Source organism: Abramis brama, assembly GCF_963993115.1.
Source record: "Abramis brama genome assembly, chromosome: 1".
Classification (NCBI taxonomy): domain Eukaryota; kingdom Metazoa; phylum Chordata; class Actinopteri; order Cypriniformes; family Leuciscidae; genus Abramis; species Abramis brama.
The window spans coordinates 33,665,382-33,688,450 of NC_139963.1; the positions used below are offsets into that span (position 1 = coordinate 33,665,382).

The following is a 23,069-nucleotide window of genomic DNA, read 5'->3' on the forward strand; positions in this document are numbered from 1 at the left end:
ATGCTGTTTAAAAAAGAAAGAAAAGTAAAACGCAAATTGAGGCAACAAGTTATAAGAACAGGCAGTTAGGGGACTAAAAAACAATATTAATAAATACTATATAAAAATAATAGTAATAATAGTAATATTAATAATATGAAGATACTAATATACTAATATTAATGAAAATAAATATTGTTGAAAAGGTTATTTATACCACCATTAAGGTCCTATAGCTCTTTCAAAGCATGGTTCTTTATGGAACCTTATAAAAATGGTTCTACTTAGCACCAAAAAGGGTTCTGCGATTGTTACAAGCCGAAGAACCCTAATTTGGTACTGTTTAGGACCATTTTTCTTAAGAGTGTAATAATACTAAAAGGCCTTTTACTACTAAAAAAAAGTATAACCTATCACAGAAGGCACGTAGTAGATTGAATTGAGTAATTCATGTATCAAATATGAAACATGCCTTTTAGCACTTTTGGGGAAAATCATTAAAATAGTGTACACTCACATGAGATGGAGACTAGATGTCAGTCTTTTAAAAATAGCTAGGCTACTTTATGGAGTGGGTTACACATTCATAAATGCTGTTGGCATTAAAATGCCCAGATATGAAATCCTATTGCTGGGATTGATGAGTGCATCTTTAACTTAAAATAAAAATGAGCTTATATGTGCCCCCATCCAACTTGACTCATATAAAGATGCTGTCTTTGCTTTGGTCGATATGGCGGCCACCTTGGACTATTAGTGCTCTGGATGCAGTTCCCAATGACAAGCTGCTTACTGGGATAAAGTGACAGTCCTCCATGTAAATTATAGCAGCTGAATTTCTTATAGGCCTTTAATCAGACTGTAACTGAAACGGCAATTTCTGCTGGTGGAAAAACGAAATGAAATGAAGTGCATTCCCATAGGAAACAGTGGCGAATGAGTGTGTGTCTCTCTCTGTCGCCGCCTGTCGGTGTGTTTCAGCAGCGCATGACCTGATGCTCTAATGCTGCGCTGTGATTGGCCGCTGTCACTTTCTTATGTTTGCCAGTCCCTGTTTTTGATGCTTGCTGTGTGTGCGCGTGCTGCAGGGACCTGCACTGTCCACCACTCTCAGAAAACCTGAACTTAAATTCTCATTAAGGCTGCTGACAACAGGATTTGTTTTCTGTATTTAAAATTATTTTTGTGCGGACTGCAAAATGACAATAAGATCGGACCGAGACCATGCACAACATTATCGGCCGCGGATGTCCTGCCTTAAAAAGGTAAAGTTATTTATTTTTTTAAAGCAAAGTAAGCAAGTGGTGATTTATTTAGTGTATTGATCAATTATTGATCAATTAACTCACTTTTAAAGACCATATATACTTTATAATTAGCAATTTGTCTCATTGTTCATTCTGTTTGCTGTTGCAAATATAGGCTACCCCAATATGCCCTGCCTGGTAGAGTTTCATAAATTCATAAATTTACCTGACTTTCCAACACTTCTTTTTTTAATGATATAATAATAACTGTAATATGTGATTCTAACAGTGTCATGATTAAAATGGAAACCAAAAACTCTCATAGAATATCCAAATATCCATATATATATAATGATATATATATCATATATCCAAATAACTATTTTTTATTTTATTTTATTGTTGTTTCTTGATTCTGTGTTTATTCTTAGCTTCTGGGAGAGATCTTATTCATTGAAGAGATTCGCTCTAAAAGAGCTTTCTGATTCAAATCCAATTAGCCTGGCATCATGCCTTAAGAACGGCTCTCAACTTTAAAGGTCATGCATGTTGCCATAGTACAGAAGTGTCAAACTCATTTTAGGTCAAACAAAGGCCAGACTGGACTAACTGTTACCTGTAACAAAAATGTATTTTAGTTGTTACTCTTGCAGAGCTCATGTACAGTACATGCTTACAAATGCAATATCAAAATGTCCATTAGGGAATATTAATCAAACATAACGATACAATTTTTTTTAATATTGACAAATTATTCAGCAAGATTCACAGACAAAAAGGTTCAGTGTTTTTTTTTTAGGTCAACAGGCCCTTCCCTGCTGACTTATAATGAATAAACTTGATTTTAAAAGTTTTAAAATGTATGAGTTTATGGGTTTATACATCTATAGCATGAAAACTATTAACAAATATTTAATGCCACACACTTTGGGAAAATAAACGGGCAAATTCTTGAGAAAAAGAAAGGTAATTGTTTAACTGCGTCACTTTTTTTTCCGTCTTTGAAACCCCTGCCAAAGCACAACATCTACTGGAAAAATGATATTTATAATTATGCAGGATTTGTATTATTTGAAATATTTGTACATTTATTTTGTAAGGAAATCTTTTGGTATGTGGGTCCACATGTACAACTTAAACTCATTCTGAAATGTGACAGACAGTCACGGCTGATTTTCACCGCTTCAGCTGTATTTTCCTAAATATAGTTGTGACACTGCCCTTTCTTGAGCATTGTATTTGTGTCCTTTAGCACTTTCATCTATATATTAACTTCTTTATATATTAAAAATTAAGCTTTCATATATTAAACAAACTTCCTGAATTGCACAGCTGGAGGCCATAGTGGTTCAGATGCAGGACCCATCGACTGGAGTGAAGGGATCAGAACAGAAGCTAAATGTTACAACCATTCCCCATGCCATCGCTGGTGAGTTTGTAATGGAGTCTTGCTGAATCTCAACACTGTTCACAGATCACCATGTATTGTATACTGTACATTCCCTTTCGGTCTATATACAGACACAAGGTATGTGCTGCCAGATCATAATCTGACGGCACTGGCTATATACAGCAGACTTCAATTGGATGAGATCTTTACTACTTTAGGCTCCAAAGTTGCTCTTTAATCTCTGCAGCGGTTGTTGAAAAATCTAGCAAGCCGGAACTTTAACTTCATCTTACATTTAACTGGGTCTTATAGTAATAAGCTTGAGATTTATAAAACACAAATGTTCAAAATGCAAGAAAATTGTTATAAATATTTTCATTTCATCACAATTTCGTGTTGGGACATACACTGACATGCTTAATAATGAGTTGTTTGTAATGTAATGTAATGTAATGTAATAATTTAATTTAATTTTCACACTTCATTACTTTATAAAATCACTGATGTGCTATTTTTAGAGTTGTCATGATAGTTTCTGCTTGTCTGACAGGTCAGGACATTGTTGCATGGATCTCCAAACATATGAACATGGACAATGATGGTAACTGTGAAAATATATTGTTTTGAATAATGAATGGTCTGAAAAAATATCCTTTAAATGTGTTTGAATACATTACTGAGCACAATAATATTCTTGAATGCCCTCTGGCAGAGGCTCAAGCATTTGGTACAATGTTAGTGGCATTCGGGTACATCTACCCTCTGCAGGACCACAAAAAGCTTGTCCTCAAACCAGATGGCAGTTTGTACCGCTTTCAGGTAATTGTGTCAGTAGACCTTGTGTCTTTAAAAATGTTTTAATAGTGGTGCATAGTAATCAGGTGACCTTTTCCCTCTGTCTAGACCCCCTATTTCTGGCCTGTGCAGAAACTGAAAGCTGAGGACACTGATTACGGTTTGTAATATTCTGCCTATTCACAAACATCTGGCTGCAGAAGGAAAAAACATATCATATAAAGAATTTATAACACATTTTATGAAGTGCGATTTATAATTACAATTTAAAATGATTCTGGATATGAAAAGATCTTTCATTTACCCATTTAAAGAGACATGCTTGTATGTCACCATCTCCTAATAAAAGTGTTTTCTGTCACTAAAGCAATCTATCTGGCAAAGAGAAACATTCGAAAAAAGGGAGTACTTGATGCTTATGAACAGGTACGTAAAAATATTCATTTGATTACTCATAAGTGAAGCTATTATTTTAAATCATTTTAAAGTCAGCATGAAATAGACTTTGCGATAGTCTTTTCTTCCCTATTGTGATGTATACATCCGAGTGAAACTGCTTCTCAAACAAGAAAAAGTGTTGGGCAGGACTTGATTTTGTCCATTGGGAGTTGATTGAATAGTTGGATGGTTGTGGTTTTCTATTGCTGTGTAAAAAACATCATCAGAGAAGAGATGAGATGTCACTACAAGAGGGTGGGAAAGTTATTTTGATTAAAGATTACGAGGGCACATGAATTAAAAAAAAGAATGATGTGAACAGATAAATCATTTATAATAAATACTGCTATATTTCATAAAAAAAAAACAAGAATTGTCAAAGAAAATACATTGGAGTGAAACATATTATAGAAAAAGAAAACAATTTAGGGCGGGACTTATATTCATCAGTTGTTGATTGAATGGAGGCAGATCTGAATGTGAGCTTGCAGTTGATTGTACGAAAGGCACACTATGCAGTTTCCGTTTTTCTCAAACAGCGACCCCTAGAGTCGCTGTGGAGTACTTGTATTTAACGTTACTGTCGTAAATACCACTCACGCAGAGCCGTCTCTGCACTCTTCCGACCGCGCTTTCTTCGTTTTCTTCGTCGACTCTGTCATGATTCACGTCTGAAATGCGTGCTAGTGTCTTCCATAGAGGCTGCTTCACATGTTGTTGATGTGTGTGACGTCGTGCCGTAAAGCAAGTCGTGATTCTCGCGAGATTTGTCGAGGCGCCACCTCTCAAACTTGCATTGCTGGTTTTGCCAGCGGCGTCCCCCCCCCTGCTTTGCTATCGGGATGATTCACCCTACGACTTCGTTTACCATCGAAATGATTTCAGAGCTGTTATATTAAGGTACAAATCTTGCATAGTGTGCCTTTAAACGACCTAATTATTGGAGAAGTCTTACATACGTCAGAAGTCTGTCGCTTCGTTGTAACTTTGAGTTATGACATTTTGATTAAAAATTACAGGCATGCAACCTGTTTTACAGAATATGGAAGTTTGTTGCGCATAAACCACATAATATCAATAACATGCATTTAGAAAGTGAATAGGGTGAATTTCCATTTCCTGTCGACTTTAATGACATTATAAAGCAACATTTTTGTGTATTTTTACAGGAGGAATACAACAAACTCCACAATTGGATGAACCACAAATGGGATTTTATTGTGATGCAAGCTAAAGAGCAGTACCAGTGAGTTTCTATACTCTTTTGCTGTCTTAGTTACTACTTCTTCAGTCTTTTCAGTGTCCATCAGCTATATTTCTGTCATGTGGTTTGTCCTTTTACTTCCTTTACTGTGATTCTTTAGGACTATCATGTTATTAGTGCTTGCTTGATTTAATTGTGTTCTGTTTTTCAAGGGCTGGGAAGCTGCGTCAGAAGGCAGACAGAGTTGTGTTTGACTGTCAGGAGAGAGCCTACTGGATTGTCCACAGGCCTCCAGTAAGTGGTTGGCAGAAGCTTCTAGTATACAGTTGCTTTGAAGACACTATGATGAGGATACAGTTTCTTTTCTTATATGTGTCTACAGCCACAAACACACAGTGCTATGGATGTCCTGGATCGTCATATTGACCCTAATACAGAGGAGGTAACTGGTGAGTTTCCATGTGAGCCCTCAAAAGTCACCACACTAACTCATCCAGAGCATGTCATTTGATTATTCTGCTAACCATCACCATGGCCATTATGAAGTTAAAAGGGTACCAAAAATGAAAATTCTGTCATCAGTTACTCATACTCATATATTTTCAGACCGGTAGGACTTTATTTAATCTGTAGAACATAAAAAAGATATTTTGACTGTTTGGAACCAAAAGGCATTGGACCCAATTGACATCTATTCTGTGGACAAAAACAAAGCAAAACAATACATGGAGACAATTCTCAAAATATCCTGTTTTATTTTCCACTGGAGAAATATAGTCATACAATTTTGGTACTGCATGAGGGTGAGTTGGGTGAACTATCCCTTTAAATGCTTATGTTACTATGGGAGGGACTCCGTAGGCAAGACAACCGAACTCAGTGTGATTTGAAAGGCTCTTACTATAGAGCCGATTAGCAGTGTGTCTGTCTCAGTCCTGGGCTGGCCATGTAGATTGTCTCACAATCTTCTTTGGGATTTAAGAGGATTTTTGACCTGCTGATCTTTCGAGGAGATCCCCTTTACCCACCGAGTCTTTCCCCTCATAGGGCCTGTTGGAAATACACAAGGGCAGCTTATCATTGTAAGCTGAGCAAAGGACCTGTTGGAATGTGAATAGATTGTAATGATATAATATTACACTTTGATGTATTAATAGGATAGTTCACCCAAAAAATGAAAATTCTCATTAAATTCATCATTTAATCGCTTTCATGTTGTTTCAGATTTGTATGACTTTCTTTCTTCTGGGGAACACAAAAGTTATTTTGAAGAATGAATGAATGAATGAACTGTTTTTGTCAAAGTAATAAAAAGTCAATGGGAAACAACACTGGACTCTATTGACTTGTATGAGACATTTCTCAAAATATCTTCTCTTACTGTATGTTCCACTTAAGAAGGAAATTCATACAGGTTTGGAACAACATGAGGGTTGGTAAATGATGACAGAATTTTAATTTAATTTAAAATGCATAAAGTCATTGAATAAGTCACATTACTGTTGAAAAGTTTGGGGTGAGTAAGAAAGTACAGAAATTAACACGTTTAAAGAAATCAGTACTTTTATTCCGAAAGAGTGCATTAAAATTATCCAAAGTGACGATTAATACATTTATAATGTTACAAAAAATGCTGTTCATTTGAACTTCCTATTAATCAAAGAATCCTGAAAAAAAGATTATCACAGTTTCACAACAAATATTAAACAGCACAACTATTGATAATAATAAGAAATGTTTATTGAGCAGCAAATCATCGTATTAGAATGATTTCTGAAGGATCATATGACACTGAAGACTGGAGTAATGATGCTGAAAATTCAGCTTTGCCATCACAAGAATAAATAAATCATTTAAAAATGTATTAAAATAGAAAAGAGATATTTTAAATTCCAATAATATATCACAGTATTACTGTATTATTGTAACCTTGTTAAGCATAAGAGTCTTCTTTCAAAAACATAAAAAAAACCTCCAAACCTTCGAACAGTTGTGTATCTGTCATGATCAATCATAATAATATTATGTAACTTTATAATATGTGGTGTATAAGACTGTGAATCTCTTGGTGTGACTGTTTCTTTTTCTCTCTTTCCTTTCCACGCAGATTTGTACTAATACGTCTTCAGTTTTCAAGATGATTCCTATACACACACACACACACACAAACAGAGCACAAACTATCCTTTCCTTCCTTGAATATCATTCAAACACTCAGAAATACTATATGAACAAGTGTGTATATATAGTGTGCCACAGTATTTCCCTTTTTTATATACCCTGAGCATCATTTCAGGCCATTACATTGACTGCTCCTTTAATTTTTCCTTGAAATTTAGACTGTGGCTATATGTAGTTGCTTGTGCTTGTTTGTGTTTGGCAAGATACTTTGTAGGCATCACACATATACTGTATATCACCTGTGTTTGGCAGAATAGCATGTTGTGTGTGGTCTTGTGGTGTCTTATCGGAAACATTTCATAACATGTAACAGGATGTTGTTTCTCCATCTTTTTCAGAAAAAAACCTATGATTATTATAGAAGAATCGTAAGTGACATTGATTCTTTACAAACATTTAGAGAACTGGTTGTATTTTAATTAATGATATTGATTAATTGGCTCTATCTGTATATTTTAGATCATCTACACACAACAGGCAATCATGAGGTCAAGGGTCAAGTCTACAGTATCTCTTGGAGCGTAAGTCAAAATTGCCTACCAAAACAGAGCAGTTGCCGCTATCAATTTTAGTTGTCACCTAAATGTGCTTCATGGGCTTTTCTTCTAAATAATCTTTTTCTTTGCATTCAGCCTGGTCAAGTATATGGCGACATTTATGAACCACGACCCGTTCCTCGTCCCCTGCCTCCCTAGTAATCCCTGGCAAACGGATGATGACGCTTATTGGGAGCTGAACATGGCAGAGTAAGATTCCCTGAGAGCTTTCTAAACGAATAATAGTTAAATTCATTCACTTTAAAGGTACACTATATAACTTTGTTTTGTTCAATGTTTACAAAAGTTATATAATGAGCTAGTGCATCATAAATCCATCTTCCAAACTGTGTTTTTGTCGGTACGCCTATAATAAGTCTTCATATTTGGACTATTTTAGACCGGGCGGGACGACAGCCGCTGTAGAGTAGCCTAGTCATATACATAAACAGAGAGAAGAAGCTCCGGCTATAATGTTATTCCGCAAGACGTTGCAGTTTTGTTTATTAAAGGTTTAGTTCACCCAAAAATGAATATTCTGTCTTTAATTACTCACCCTCATGTCGTTCCAAACCTGTAAGACATTCATTCATCTTCGGAACACAAATGAAGACCTTTTAGATGAAATCTGAGAGCTTTCTGTCCCTCTATTGACAGTCTACACAAATACCACTTTCAAGCCCCAGAGAGGTACTAAACACATCATAAAAGTAATCCATGTCACTACAGTGGTTTAACCTACATTTTATGAAGCGATGCAATTTAAGTGCTTTTTTGTGCAAAAAAACATAATTTACCGCTTTATTTACAAAATATTAATCTCCTACTCAGGTTCACGAGAGCACCACGACGCATGCGTGACGTTGCGTGAAGACGCGTTGGATATTTAGCTTTCTAAAAAGAATTGTAGAGCTTTATAAAATTGAGGTTGAACCGCTGGAGTCACATGGATTACTTTTATGATGTCTTTAGAGCCTTTCTGGGGCTTGAAAGTGGTAGTTGCGTAGACTGTCAGTGGAGGGACAGAAAGCTCTCAGATTTCATCAAAAAGATCTTCTTTGCGAAGATGAGCGAAAGTCTTACGGGTTTGGAATGACATGAGGGTGAGTAAATTAATGACAGAATTTTCATTTTTGTATTTGTGATACCTTTATATCACTTTGGTGTATTATATTTTTTACAGTGCTGAAGTTCCCACAAAGATGAGAGTGGAGCGCTGGTCCTTTAGCTTCTATGAGTTGCTCAGTGACCCACGGGGCCGTGCAGACTTCAAGGTTTTCCTAAAGAAGGAATTCAGTGGTTTGTGAATATTTAATTAATGCTTTGACTAATAGTTGGTATAAAGAAAAAAATCATTATCTATCATATCTGTCAAACAAATGATTTAGACCACTTTTGTGAACTGGATCAACTGAGACATCAGACTCAAAAGAACACCTTTGAGGATTACTTTTATGGTGTCATTTTTGTATTATTTATGTACTATTATAGTATTTAGAATTAGCTTTTATTTTTATATTTTAGTTGTCATTTTAATTTTAGTCATTTTGTTATGTGCTTTTGTCATTTCTATTATTATTTTTTAATTCTAATTAGTTTTCATTTAAATCTATTTGAATTTTTTTAAGTTTATGTAATAGTTATATTTTATTTTATTTCAGCTTTATGTCAATTAACAAACGGTTTTAATAGTTTTACAGTTCCAGTGCTTATTTACTTTCATTATATATCATTATAATTTATATGTTTGTGAAACAAAATTAATTTCCATTTTTTAGGCAAACTATTTATATTAGTAATTGAATATGTTTTTCTTCTTTTCATTTTCACTGCAGGTGAGAATATGGCTTTCTGGGAAGCCGCTGAGGAGTTGAAATGGGGCACAGCAGCTTCTATGTCAGAGAAAGCGGAACACATTTTCAAGTCAGATACACATTATTTTTGCACATTATTGCTTTACATGTATTTTTCATGTCAGGCCTCCATTTCTCAGCATCTGATTTTTTTATAGAACCTTTTTGGCCCCAGGAGCACCACGCTGGATCAATATTGATGGCAGGACAATGGGTATTACAGTAAAGGGCCTGGAGCATCCTCACCGATATGTACTGGACGGTGCTCAGACCCACATCTTCATGCTGATGAAAAAGGTGCGATTGTATTCTCGCCTCTATTTTTGTAATGGCCACTTGCATTCTGTATGCTTTGTAATAGAGATGAAATGGTATGAAATTTCATATTGCGATTATAGTGACAAAAATAATCACGTTATCAATATTACCACGGTATTGATAAAATGTGCTGGAAATGTTAAAAAAGTACTGATACACACACTAACAATCATTTGACCAAATTTTATATTGAAAACCAACAAACAATAAATAAAATAATTACCAGCGCTGTACAATTTTTGGTTTAAAAAATAATAACATTAACCATGATGGTCGGACTTTAAATGAACTTGGTTGGGTGACTTATGACATAACATATTATTTACTAACATGTTCAAATTAAGTTTTATAAAATGAGAAACCTCGCACTTTAGCCTTTAAATCATTATTAATAATAAGGATAAGTAAAATGAGAAATGATTAGGTATTTTATTTGCTCTGTGAATAATTCTAGATACCGTATTATCCAAATTGTTTGGATTTTTAGAATGCACATTAGCTTATTTTTCATCAACTGGTTAAAATTTACAACAGTGCATGAAATATTTTCATTGGTTTGAGCAAAAGCGCTAGACAGGATGAATAAAAATGAAAATCCACTCCCTGACAGTAGGTGGCACTTATGGAACATCAGAAATAGAGCTGCTGTTTCCCCGGAATGGCTGTACACAAACCACAAGACTAGGTTGTAAAGGTTGTCCAAAGTTGTCCATTCTAATGGTTTCGAAAGGGCTTTGTAAATAAGAGTTGAGCTGAGTTGTCTTCCATCTTGTTTTCACACAAAACGAAACCTACGCTGGATGCTGCATCTGTGTCATAGACTGTAAAGTGAGACTTGCTAACTTAAAGGTAGGGTAGGCAATTTTTTATAAACACTTTTTGTTATATTGGGTGGAACTCTCTTCACATCCTGATTGGAATCAATAATAGATGTGGTATAAATATTAAAACTAGTGCTGCCAATTGACTAAAATAAATAACTAGATTATTCACACATTTCTTTCTGTGATTAATCACGATTAATCGCAATTAAAAACACGCACGTTTTTAATATACATTTTTATAAGTTTTAATATTTTATAATGTAACAATTTCACAGAAATCACCAAATTAATGTAGAAACAACATAAAGACAGTAGCCTATATTTTAAATACTTGTTTAAGGGCATTTTAAACATTAATTATAGCTATTCAACAGTGTAATTGAAAGCTATAATTTTTTTAAGCATTTGTTAGGCTTTAAAAAATAGCAATTTTTAATTTAAGTGAACTTAAAACAATCCTCACATAAACCTATAATTTACCTGTGCCCTGTGAAATATACAGAAATTGAATAAAGTTATCAAACAGTTTGCACTGCATAAATTTTGAATTAAATGTAGATTAATCCTTATTAAAAACCCATTAAATAAATCTACAGCAGGTGGAACAAGAGCGAGCTCTTTAAGCGTTGATTATTATTATATCTCTTCAAATCGTGGTATTGTTTAATGATAATTAAAATATGAAACGGTAATACTGACTGTCGAGATTTTATCATGGTTTATCATCAAACTGGTAACTGCTTCATCTCTACTTAGTAATTTTAACTTTCGCATGAATTTGTTTTTAAAAAAAAGCTGCACACTGGACATTTCTGAACTCTGCATTTGTCATTTAGGATACCTTTTATCGCTACCTGAAGTCACCAGTTTATAAGGAAATGCAGAAAAAAGCCATTTCACCAGTACCACACAATTTCTCGTAAGTCAGTTTTTGTGTGTGTGTGTATGCGTTTTCACCCTTAATTCATCCTCTTCTGCTAGTAAATTCTGCTACTGATTGTCTTTATTGCAATTTCTACACAACAATTCACCAGTCATTTCAAAAACATGTCATCAAACCAGCAGTATTTTGCCATAAAAAGACCTGTTCTCGCCCATTTAGTGATACCCAGCTGCAGCAAAACGCCAGGAGCCGCAGGGAGAGCATCAGCCCCATCGTCACCTGGCAGAAGGAGCAGGAAGAGAAAGCAAAGGCAGAAGCTGCAGCTGGACCCATAGACATTAAAAAACTGATGGCCAGCAAACTAGATCGCAAATAGAAAGAGACACAGATACATGCTGGAAAATGCTTTACTTAATAATCTGACTAATTAAAAGAGACCCATAAAAAGTTTCATGATTTTTACATGTACATATCAATACAAAGTCTCACATCGAGCTAAACTTACAGACTCTAAAGTTTAATTCTTAAGAGTCTAAAAGCAACACAGAATTGCTACCAAATATATAAAAATAACAGTAAAACCTGACAGCTATGTACATATCACTGCCGAATAGCTAGTTCCAATCATTTGTATTGCTGCATCCAAATATGTTTTTGTAGCTGGCTAAAATTCTGTAACAAAATGTCGTATTCTCAGGTTAAATTATACACGTGGATGACTGCTGTGAAATGAGCTGCTTTTTCAGATCACATTTGTTTTTGCACAGTGATATTTCATCCAACACAAAGATTGCATTACCTTCAATTGCTGTTCATATAGCAGTTTCCCATTATCGTGTGAACATGTTTTGTATGTGTGCAGTAGTCATGGCGATACCTGTATCTCTTACTGTAAAACAATAAAAGACAGCATGTTCATTGGTGCAGTATTGTATGGTGGTTGTAACAGTGCTCGCAGTGTTGGAGAAGCTTACATTTCTTATTTTAAATGAATTAATTACAAAGCTACGTACAAAAGCCCTTTTATGAAAATTTCTAACCATTATTTAAAAAGTAAAAAAAATTAATAATAATCCCATTTAACTTTTTCTTATGCTAACCAAAATTTTTTTAAATTAAATATACACAACATCTTAATAAGGGTAACTAACTGAGGATATAGAGCTAAACTATACATTTACACCTAAATGTATACTATATTGTGCTTAACATATTTAATCAGAATAAAATAATTAAAAGTAACTAAATAATAGATAATGTGCTTGATAAATACAAAGATGTAATTGTAATGTTCATTTAATCTTTCCCTTTTTATTAATGCTTTGCATTGCAATTTCTCTTTATATTATGTGATTTTGAAAGAATAAGCAATACAGGACACAGTTGTTACATTTCCAAATGTATTTTAAATATTATTTATACATAGTGTTGTATGTGGTTAAAAAAACAACTTTATAAAAGTTTATTTGGCCATGCCAGAAAGCCAGCCTAATTTAAAGAGAGAAGGGGCTGCGGACTCCTCTTCTTGATCTGCTAACTGCCTGAAGAGATTTCCTGGCCGGAAACTGTCCTGTGGAGCAGAAGCAGAGGAGGGAGCCACCTAAAAATAATAATAATAATATATATATATTAATTGCCTTAAAAATGGATTTGCATCTCATAGCAAGTACAGAGCTTTGAATAGTTTTTCACATTTAGAGCCAAAAATTGTCACCACAAGCAGAATATTTAGCAGGTTTAAAGCCAGTGGAGAAATCTGTAACTGCACAATGCTTGTTTGCTTATGATACAGAGGTATTAAACTCAAGTGCTCAATATACAGTGAGGAAAATAAGTATTTGAACACCCTGCTATTTTGCAAGTTCTCCCACTTGGAAATCATGGAGGGGTCTGAAATTGTCATCGTAGGTGCATGTCCACTGTGAGAGACAATCTAAAAAAAAAAAATCCAGAAATCACAATATATGATTTTTTAACTATTTATTTGTATGATACAGCTGCAAATAAGTATTTGAACACCTGTCTATCAGCTAGAATTCTGACCCTCAAAGACCTGTTAGTCTGCCTTTAAAATGTCCACCTCCACTCCATTTATTATCCTAAATTAGATGCACCTGTTTGAGGTTGTTAGCTGCATAAAGACACCTGTCCACCCCATACAATCAGTAAGAATCCAACTACTAACATGGCCAAGACCAAAGAGCTGTCCAAAGACACTAGAGACAAAATTGTACACCTCCACAAGGCTGGAAAGGGCTACGGGGAAATTGCCAAGCAGCTTGGTGAAAAAAGGTCCACTGTTGGAGCAATCATTAGAAAATGGAAGAAGCTAAACATGACTGTCAATCTCCCTCGGACTGGGGCTCCATGCAAGATCTCACCTCGTGGGGTCTCAATGATCCTAAGAAAGGTGAGAAATCAGCCCAGAACTACACGGGAGGAGCTGGTCAATGACCTGAAAAGAGCTGGGACCACCGTTTCCAAGGTTACTGTTGGTAATACACTAAGACGTCATGGTTTGAAATCATGCATGGCACGGAAGGTTCCCCTGCTTAACCCAGCACATGTCAAGGCCCGTCTTAAGTTTGCCAATGACCATTTGGATGATCCAGAGGAGTCATGGGAGAAAGTCATGTGGTCAGATGAGACCAAAATAGAACTTTTTGGTCATAATTCCACTAAACGTGTTTGGAGGAAGAAGAATGATGAGTACCATCCCAAGAACACCATCCCTACTGTGAAGCATGGGGGTGGTAGCATCATGCTTTGGGGGTGTTTTTCTGCACATGGGACAGGGCGACTGCACTGTATTAAGGAGAGGATGACCGGGGCCATGTATTGCGAGATTTTGGGGAACAACCTCCTTCCCTCAGTTAGAGCATTGAAGATGGGTCGAGGCTGGGTCTTCCAACATGACAATGACCCGAAGCACACAGCCAGGATAACCAAGGAGTGGCTCTGTAAGAAGCATATCAAGGTTCTGGCGTGGCCTAGCCAGTCTCCAGACCTAAACCCAATAGAGAATTTTTGGAGGGAGCTCAAACTCCGTGTTTCTCAGCGACAGCCCAGAAACCTGACTGATCTAGAGAAGATCTGTGTGGAGGAGTGGGCCAAAATCCCTCCTGCAGTGTGTGCAAACCTGGTGAAAAACTACAGGAAACGTTTGACCTCTGTAATTGCAAACAAAGGCTACTGTACCAAATATTAACATTGATTTTCTCAGGTGTTCAAATACTTATTTGCAGCTGTATCATACAAATAAATAGTTAAAAAATCATACATTGTGATTTCTGGATTTTTTTTTTTAGATTATGTCTCTCACAGTGGACATGCACCTACGATGACAATTTCAGACCCCTCCATGATTTCTAAGTGGGAGAACTTGCAAAATAGCAGGGTGTTCAAATACTTATTTTCCTCACTGTATCAGTTGCATTTGATTGCTGCTATGCCACGTGTTTCATTTGCAAAGCATATCAGCTGATGCAATCGGAGTGAATCAAGTCCTAGTCAAGTAAATCCAAAACTATGCACTGCAAGCTCACAGCAAAAAATGAAATAGCACCACGCAATATAACGTCACCTATCGCCTTGAGATCCAGCAGCTCTTCTGCTAGGCCACGTAAAACTGGGAGCATTGGTAGAAAGTGGCTCATTTGCAAAGGCATGATAACATAAAACACCAACTCCAAGTCTTTTTTCAATAAACATCAATAAACATGTTTCTTTTAAACATACCAATAGAGGTATTTTACATAACACATGCTTAACCAACCTACCAGTGATCTAGTGACATCTGCTCCATGTGTGGCTGAATTAGTCTTTCGAGAGTTTGTCATACTCAGTGGCAGCAAACCAAACCTTGAGGGGGGAGGAATGTATAATTAGATATTTAAATATACCAAATTAAATATAATGAATTCAAAACTAAATAAATGGATGAAATTATTATATTTAATGAAAATAATTTCATTAAAATATAATAAAAAACAAAGTATAAATGAGAAATTCAATTTGAAAAATATTTTTATTTGCAAAAATATACAAGTATAATTTTACTTATCTAAACGCATATATGAAGTTTCTAACATAAAATATATTTTTATTATCTTGTACGATAATGAAGCACCCAGCATGACAGCAATTAACTAGCCATACATATATATAACAATGAGTTAAACAGTGTGAAGGGCAAGACAAGAGCTTTATACTCACCGGATCTGGCTGCTAGCCAAAGGAAGGATGTTGTATGGTTCCTGAGAGTTGATATTGTTGGTCCTAGAGGTAAACTGCTTCTCTGTGCCAGTCAACAATCCTAAAAGCACCTAAAAAAAGAAACATTAGACAAAATTCAATACAAAAAAGATGACAAACACAATGCCAATCTAAATAAGAACAGGCAAACTGAAATGTGTTAAACAGGGTTAGTGGGAGATAAATGGCAATGCTTACAGAAGTCCTTTGTGAGAGTCGGTTCAGGTTGCTGTTCAGATGTGGAGTGAAAACATCCAGGTCAAATGGATCAATGTGACTTTCCAGGGAGTCACAGACCTGCTGGATCCTTTAACAAACAGCAAGAATGAAGGAAAAGTGTAAGAGGTCTGCCGTTCAGGCATGAGCTATTCTTGGCGTAATCGGTTGTGCTTTGTTTTAAAGTTGGAAGGGCAAGTCACGCTATGATTGTGTTTTTATGACAGATCATTGCTGTTACTTCCTACTGAAAACTTGTGCCCATCCCTAGCTTTTGTGAAGAGGTTACCTTGGGTCTTGGTGAGAGCGGGAACTCCTACCCTCTTCAAGACGGGACCCTAGAGTGCCACTGAGATACCGAAGGTCAAACAACAGCTGCAAAGCTCTGTTCTGGGTCATGGGGAGGCCTGCATCCTAGAGAGAGACAGGGAGGAAAGAACGGCATGAGACACACCAACAGACATTTGCTTTTTGGAATTATTCCATTATAACAGTGACTAAAAAGCAAGAATGGAAGAATAAGATCGTCTCACCTTGCTCTGTGTGTTCTGAGTGAGTCTTTCATACTCACTCACCACCTGGTCTAGACAACTCCGCAAGATGTCCAACAGAGTGACCTTTGGTAACGCGTGACCTCCAACCCTATTGACCTCAAGGCACAAATGGAAGAGTAACGACTGAACATACCATGATGGCTGTAGAGAGAGAGAGAAAAAAAATGGAAAAACAATTATTTTACAATTAATATAAAAACATCCTTTCTATTCCATAAAACACTGTGCAATAATGCATAATCCAGGGGGCCACAAGGGGGTGCTAGGGAGTCCGCAAAAAATAATATAATGCAAGTATTATACAAAATGTAGGACTTTATGAAATAATTAAACAAATTATTAAATAAAACATTTACAAAATTGTATAACAGAATTAACTGCTATTATTCTATTCTGTAAAAATAAGAACATATTAATAATACCACAAATAAATAAATAAATATGCACTTATGTGCAAGAAATTGTATTTGTTTATCTTTCATTAGATGGGTTGCTATACATGAAAAAACATAAGTTACTTTTTTTAAAGAGGTGATGCCTTAAAAGGGATCATCATATTTCAGATTTGGCACTGAAAAGTTTGAAAACTCAGTATACAATAAGGTATAAAAATTGTGTAGCCCACATTTGGTCTCCTTAATGTATATATTAAAGTATTCATGTTAATAATAATAATAATATTAATAAAAGGAGAAATGTAGCTGTTACCTGCACAGGAAGGCGTATTTTGGACATTATACTGTTGCCTGACTCTGTTTCTTCCGGTATTTCAAGTTCCTCCCAATTAGTTGCAGTACCCAGGATGGATCCAGCAGTTCCTGCATGGAGAGTCGCAGCAAAGCTGCCCACAAGTGCCTGGAATGCATTTTGAATTATTCAATTTTATTGAAGAATATAAGCATTAAAAAGTTAAAAGATATATGCCTTAAATATGTACTCGGCATAAAAATGTTATCATCAAGCATTATCAAGCTGGCGAATGAAGTCTGTTGATTCTCTGTCCTCAGGATGTTTCGTATTGTCTTCATAATCTTACCCTGGTGAGTGCCGAGCTCCAGATCCCATAGGCCTCCATGCTGCAGGAAAGAAGTTCCTCTTTCAGACAGCTCCACTTAGCCTGAGCTGGGCTGACGTCCGCTGCCTTGGCTGTGCCTCCTTTGCCCAACTTCTTGCCTTGTCGTGGAGTGCCTCTGCTCACCGGATCCATGCCTCCCTGCTTTCCCAGGATGCACTGTTTCAGACTAGGACACAGTTCCCCCATTGACTGGCATAGTCTGGCCATAAAGAGCACTGAACTTAAATGGCTGGGGCTGCTGGTCTGATTCTGGGCATTAGTGAGCTCAGCACGAACGCTGGCGAGGACATCCCTCACGCATGCCAGGCAGTGCTCTCTAAGAATGTCCTCCACTGCTCCAGCATCCATAAAGCGGTTAATAGGAGAGCTAGTCGTCACTGGGACCGTCTTTGAAGGCTCCTTGCCATTTTCCTCCGAGGGCAAGTAGTGCTGCAGATCATCTAGTTTGGCTTTGAGCTTGGAGTCCAGGGAGGAGCAGAAGGTCTGAACGCAGGGGGTGAGGGCCTGGGTCTTCATGGACAGGCCGCTCTTCTGCTGCGGGCTGCGTTGTGCTACACTCACCCAGGCTGTGTCGCTGAGCAGGTCGCCTTGAGACTCGGACCACAGGAAAGCTGCAACGTCACTCTCATACTGCGCCCCGCGGCTGAAAGTCCCAGCTGTGGCTTGACCCTGTAGATCCCGCAGGGCTGAAGACAAGAACTGTCTGGAGCTGCTGGAGATCCCTTCTGTGCCCTCCTGCGTGATCGCCTAGAGAGATCAAGGGTACATGAGTGCAGGAGGAGACGGGTTACCTGTATATATAAACTCAAGGTTTAGAGAGATAACTGACACCGCACCTTGGATGACAAGGCATGGTATTAACATTCAATCTCAGGTGATTCAATCACAAGACAGCGGTAATTACAGGTGTAAAGGGGTTCCAAAACATGTATATTAAAGGTGCAGTGTGTAAATTTTAACAGCATCTAGTGGTGAGTTTGCAAATTGCAACCAACAGAAGTTGCAAACAGCAGAGAGTAGCCAGTTAAGCAATGAGTTTCATTACAAAGATAAAGTAAGAAATTATGTTTACTTAATTATTCAGTAAAACGAAATGTTATTGCGAATATTATTGTTACTTGTTCATCATTGTGTCAGTGTTTTATTTGCTGACTTTAGCTAGTTTCTTTGCACGAAGAACAACAGTGACAAAACGCGTTTGCCCGTTTAGGGCTACTGTAGAAACATGACGGCGCAAAATGGCGACTTAACATGTAAGGGGACCCGTGGTGTGTGTGTATAGAAACTGCTTATTCTAAGGTAATAAAAACATAACGGTTCATTATGTAATGTCTTTATACACCACTGAAAACATAGTTATGTATATGATTATATTGCATTTCTGTCAACAGATCCTCCTAAATATTACAAAGTGCACCTTTAATATATATATTTTTTTATTTACATTACATCTTCAGATTATTTTACATTACATACACTACAGTTCAAAAGTCTGGGAGTCAATCATTTTTTTTTTTTTTAAATAAATAAATAGTACTCAGTAAATACACTTTAAATTGACCAAAAATGAAAAAACATTTTCACAGTTACAAAAGATTTCTATTTAAAATAAATGCTGTTTCTTCTGTTCATTAAATGTATCACGGTTTTCACAAAAATATTAAGCAGCGCAACTGTTTTAAGCATTAATAATAATAATAATAATAACAAATGCTTCTTGAGCAGCAAATGATCATATTAGAATGATTTCTGAAGGATCACGTGACACTGAAGACTGGAGTAATGATGCTGATAATTCAGCATTGACATCACAGGAATAAATAACATTTTAAAATATTGTCAAACAGTTATTTTAAATTGTAATAATTTTTTCACAATATTACTGTTTTCGCTGTATTTTTGATCAAATAAATGCAGCCTTGGTGAGCATACAAAAACATTATTTCAAAAACATTTAAAAAAATCTTACTGGCCCCAAAATTTGAAGGCTAGTGTACATAAATACAATACTAATAATATTATACAATTACTATAATAATATTGTAATATTTTATACAATATATAGAGCATATTATAATCATGAATGTATCTTGGAACATTGGGAAAGATGTTTTTCTTGTTCATTTTGAATGAACTAAAAAAACTGCACAAATTTATAGATTATCAAAATAGTATTCTAATAATTAGAGCAACAGTTTTTTTAATATCTATATATTTGTGTGCCTTATTAACATGTAGTACCATAATGACATGGTGAATTATGTATATAGTCAGATACCCTTCTCTTGAAATCTATTCACTGGTGGTTAGAACGGCAAACTTTCTCACCTGAATACCTGCATTGGGATCACCCAATACAGGTTAACTGCAGGTGTAAACACATCAGACCAGTTAAACTGGTTAAATCAGTTATGAGTACCTGAAGTCTCTGCAGGAAGAGCTGCTGCAAAAGGTCATCCCACAAGGCCAGAGGTCGTTCGAGGAGGGACAGACACACAGTACTCCAGTGTTGACTGATGGACTCGCTGCTGAGCAGTTCCCACACGGCATCTCGAATCGCAGCCAGACCCTTTAGACTCTTCACGTAGACCAGAAGGCTGCTGACTCCACTGCGGATATCCTCCTTGCAGCTATTACAAGAAAATTGACCGTATAAAACTAATCATTTGAGAAATGTTAATGAACATTTGTAGAAGGGACATACGTATCGATCCACTGCTGCAGAGTGTCTCTGAGCTGCTCCCTCTGTATAGGCTGCGCTAGTGTCCGAAGGACAGGCTGGAAGTTCATCACTGAAGGGGGGAGGTATTTAAACCAGCTTCCTGTGCTCATCTCCTTGTCCAGAACCTTCTTATCTTTCCCTGGATTTCACAGAATATCACAATATTTTAGTAGCATGAAAAACAAACAGTTATTTAAATTGGCAACAAATGAAATACAGAACGTGAGCAAAGAACATCCCCACTATGACTTCTAGTGCGAGTTCTGCACGATCACGAAAGCTCCCGTTGTGATCACTGACACATCTACACTGTGAAACGAATCTCTTAATTACATCGTATCTGCACTTTATTTATGATGATAGCAGGATTTGCAAGAATTCAGAATTCAGTCAGTGAGCAAGCGCACACTGAACAAAACTCCTTATCTGAGACCAATCTAAACACCTTTAATTGGCCATTGCACTCGTAAGCTCGAGCAGAAGAGAAACGTGTGATTGGTTATAATGGTCAATGCAAAGAAATATGTAAAAAGAAATCTGATGCAACGTGAGCAGATCTAATTTTAATGCCGCAATCAACACTTTTCATTCATTTTCACATTTCACTTTAACCAAGGCAGCTGTAATAGATTTAGCTTATTGTGCAGCGACATTTTTTACCCCCTTATCTTGAATTTGGGGGTAATTTTTGTTTCTTTTGGTGGCATTTTTGCCCCATTCATTTCTGACATTGCTGACCCCTTAAGCATCCCAACGTAATGGTAAAATGGAAAACTCACCAGAGGATGTGTTGGAGGTCACATTCTCCAAGGTGGTAAAAAGCAGGCCACAGCCCAAACCGGTATCGGACACTTGGCCCTCCGGAGGCACATAAAACACAGCGTACGCCTGATACAGAGTGGTGACCAGCAGCTCCACCAAAGAACAAACCTGTGCTTTAACACCAGCACCTAAGAGAGGGACAGCAGCATCACATCTGTATAAAGAACAACCATGTGCAAATGTAATGATATATTCTAATCAACCAAATAAAAGAGAACAAGCTTAACTTATCATAAGCCAAAAGGTTATTCATATCATCAAGGTTATTCACCGTGCTGGGGCTGATTGAGCAGTTGCTGAATGGATGCTTTCCTAGCCAGCAGGAAATCAGCAAGAGCCTGTCGAGGGGAGCTGTCCTCCAGGAGCATGGTGGAGACCAGCGCTTCAGCGATCGCTTGATCAGACACCGCCCTGCCCCGCAGCACAGACTTACTGTCCAATAGGATTGTAGACCTACAAATAAAAGGCAGCTAGCTTTAGGTAAGAGCAATAACTCAACTAAAAGATGCATTTTGACAGCCTATAATGTAGTACAGTGTACCTGAAATGACCTGCAGCTGCGACCTGACGCACCAGGATGGGGAAGCGAGTGAGGACGGGGCTGTATTGATGCCCTCCGCCCTCCAGGTGTAGCTGGCTGTGAAGGTGACAGCACAGCAGGTAGAGCTGTGTGGCCTGCAGGTACTGCGAGGACTCCATTGCGCTCCAGACCCGCTCAGGGATTTCCAGAAGGAGCTTTATCTGTGACGCCATCGTATAGAATTTTTCCTGGGACTGTTTCTGACCCTGCCAGGAATAAAAACACAGCTAATGAGCATTTAACAAGTGAGCTCTGACTTTGGGATTTATTGTATATTGATAGAAACTGGGGTTATGTCTTTTTTTCGGTGAACGAATGAAAACTATTGAATTGCCACAACTGTCAAAAATCGAATCCATATATATCACTTGGATATTGTGTCAACACTGTAAGATTTTATTTTTGACAGTTGTGGCAATTCAATAGAGTTTTCATTATTTCACCTTTTTATACAACATTTATAACAAATATTTGACATCTTGAATTTGTATCTGACGGTGACCCATATCGATTGACTAGAAAAGGAAAGCAGCACCCAAACATTGGGGAATATCTCTGACGAAGCTGAATAAATAAAGTTAGAATAAATAATACAAAAAACGCGAATTTTTCTGCATGCTGTTTGTTTAGTCCCCGTACTCCAGAATGAGAGTTTTACCTCTGCTTTGCCGCTGGACTGAGGGGCGTGTTTCGCCTGCTTTAGTTTGTGACAGTACCGGTACATGTCCTGGATGGACTGAACGACACTTTCCGAGCACTGTCTCATCTCACCGATAGTGTCAGCAGCATCGATCAAATCCCGGTAACGTTCACCGACCATCTGTCGAAGTTCCTCCTTCTTATGCTCTATCTCTCCGCGCACTTTCCTCTCGATCGCACGGATCTCATCCGTACCGTACCGTTCAAATAAAACGGTGGGGTCTTTAATTTCTGAAACCCGAAGAGACTGGGCCGGTACCGTAGCCATCTCTTTAAAACTGAGCAGAGAACTGCAGAAATAAAACCCGGAAGCACGAACAGCTCTCCTTCCACGTAAACAAAGGGTCAGAGGTCATTATGAAGTGAGACAGCGACCCCTTTAGTGGATGTTTGGTACTACAACATACATGGCATTTTGTAGTACCAAACATCCACTAAAGGGGTCGCTACAACTACACACACACACACACACACACACACACGGTATATATATAGAAAT

General features: G+C 37.1%; 2 protein-coding genes across 4 annotated transcripts; one reads left to right on the forward strand and one right to left on the reverse strand.

Moving 5' to 3' along the window:
* Nucleotides 1–1,022: 1,022 nt before the first annotated feature.
* Nucleotides 1,023–12,566, forward strand: rgs9a (regulator of G protein signaling 9a). Its single transcript, XM_084135918.1, has 17 exons — nt 1,023–1,244; nt 2,559–2,655; nt 3,167–3,217; nt 3,329–3,435; nt 3,520–3,571; nt 3,779–3,837; nt 5,019–5,095; nt 5,266–5,347; nt 5,436–5,495; nt 7,573–7,602; nt 7,694–7,755; nt 7,867–7,980; nt 8,954–9,069; nt 9,606–9,693; nt 9,782–9,920; nt 11,602–11,684; nt 11,868–12,566. Exons 1-17 carry the CDS (start codon nt 1,179–1,181, stop codon nt 12,022–12,024), a joined length of 1,440 nt encoding a protein of 479 aa, XP_083992044.1. The 5' UTR covers nt 1,023–1,178; the 3' UTR covers nt 12,025–12,566.
* On the reverse strand, nt 12,560–22,918 carry cog1 (component of oligomeric golgi complex 1). Of its 3 annotated transcripts, none has more exons than XM_084135889.1 (14): nt 22,530–22,918; nt 21,833–22,077; nt 21,563–21,744; nt 21,249–21,419; nt 20,452–20,608; nt 20,167–20,377; nt 17,709–18,494; nt 17,381–17,527; nt 16,652–16,813; nt 16,408–16,532; nt 16,101–16,209; nt 15,864–15,973; nt 15,428–15,509; nt 12,560–13,248 (listed from the first exon to the last, which is right to left on the reverse strand). In XM_084135889.1, the coding sequence occupies exons 1-14, from the start codon at nt 22,836–22,838 to the stop codon at nt 13,111–13,113; spliced, it is 2,934 nt and encodes a 977-aa protein (XP_083992015.1). In that variant the 5' UTR covers nt 22,839–22,918; the 3' UTR covers nt 12,560–13,110. The 3 variants fall into 3 exon arrangements, with proteins under 3 accessions (XP_083992015.1, XP_083992017.1, XP_083992016.1); XM_084135891.1 differs by having other exon boundaries at nt 22,643–22,805; XM_084135890.1 differs by lacking the exon at nt 12,560–13,248 and adding an exon at nt 15,211–15,276 and having other exon boundaries at nt 22,530–22,907.
* Nucleotides 22,919–23,069: the final 151 nt, after the last annotated feature.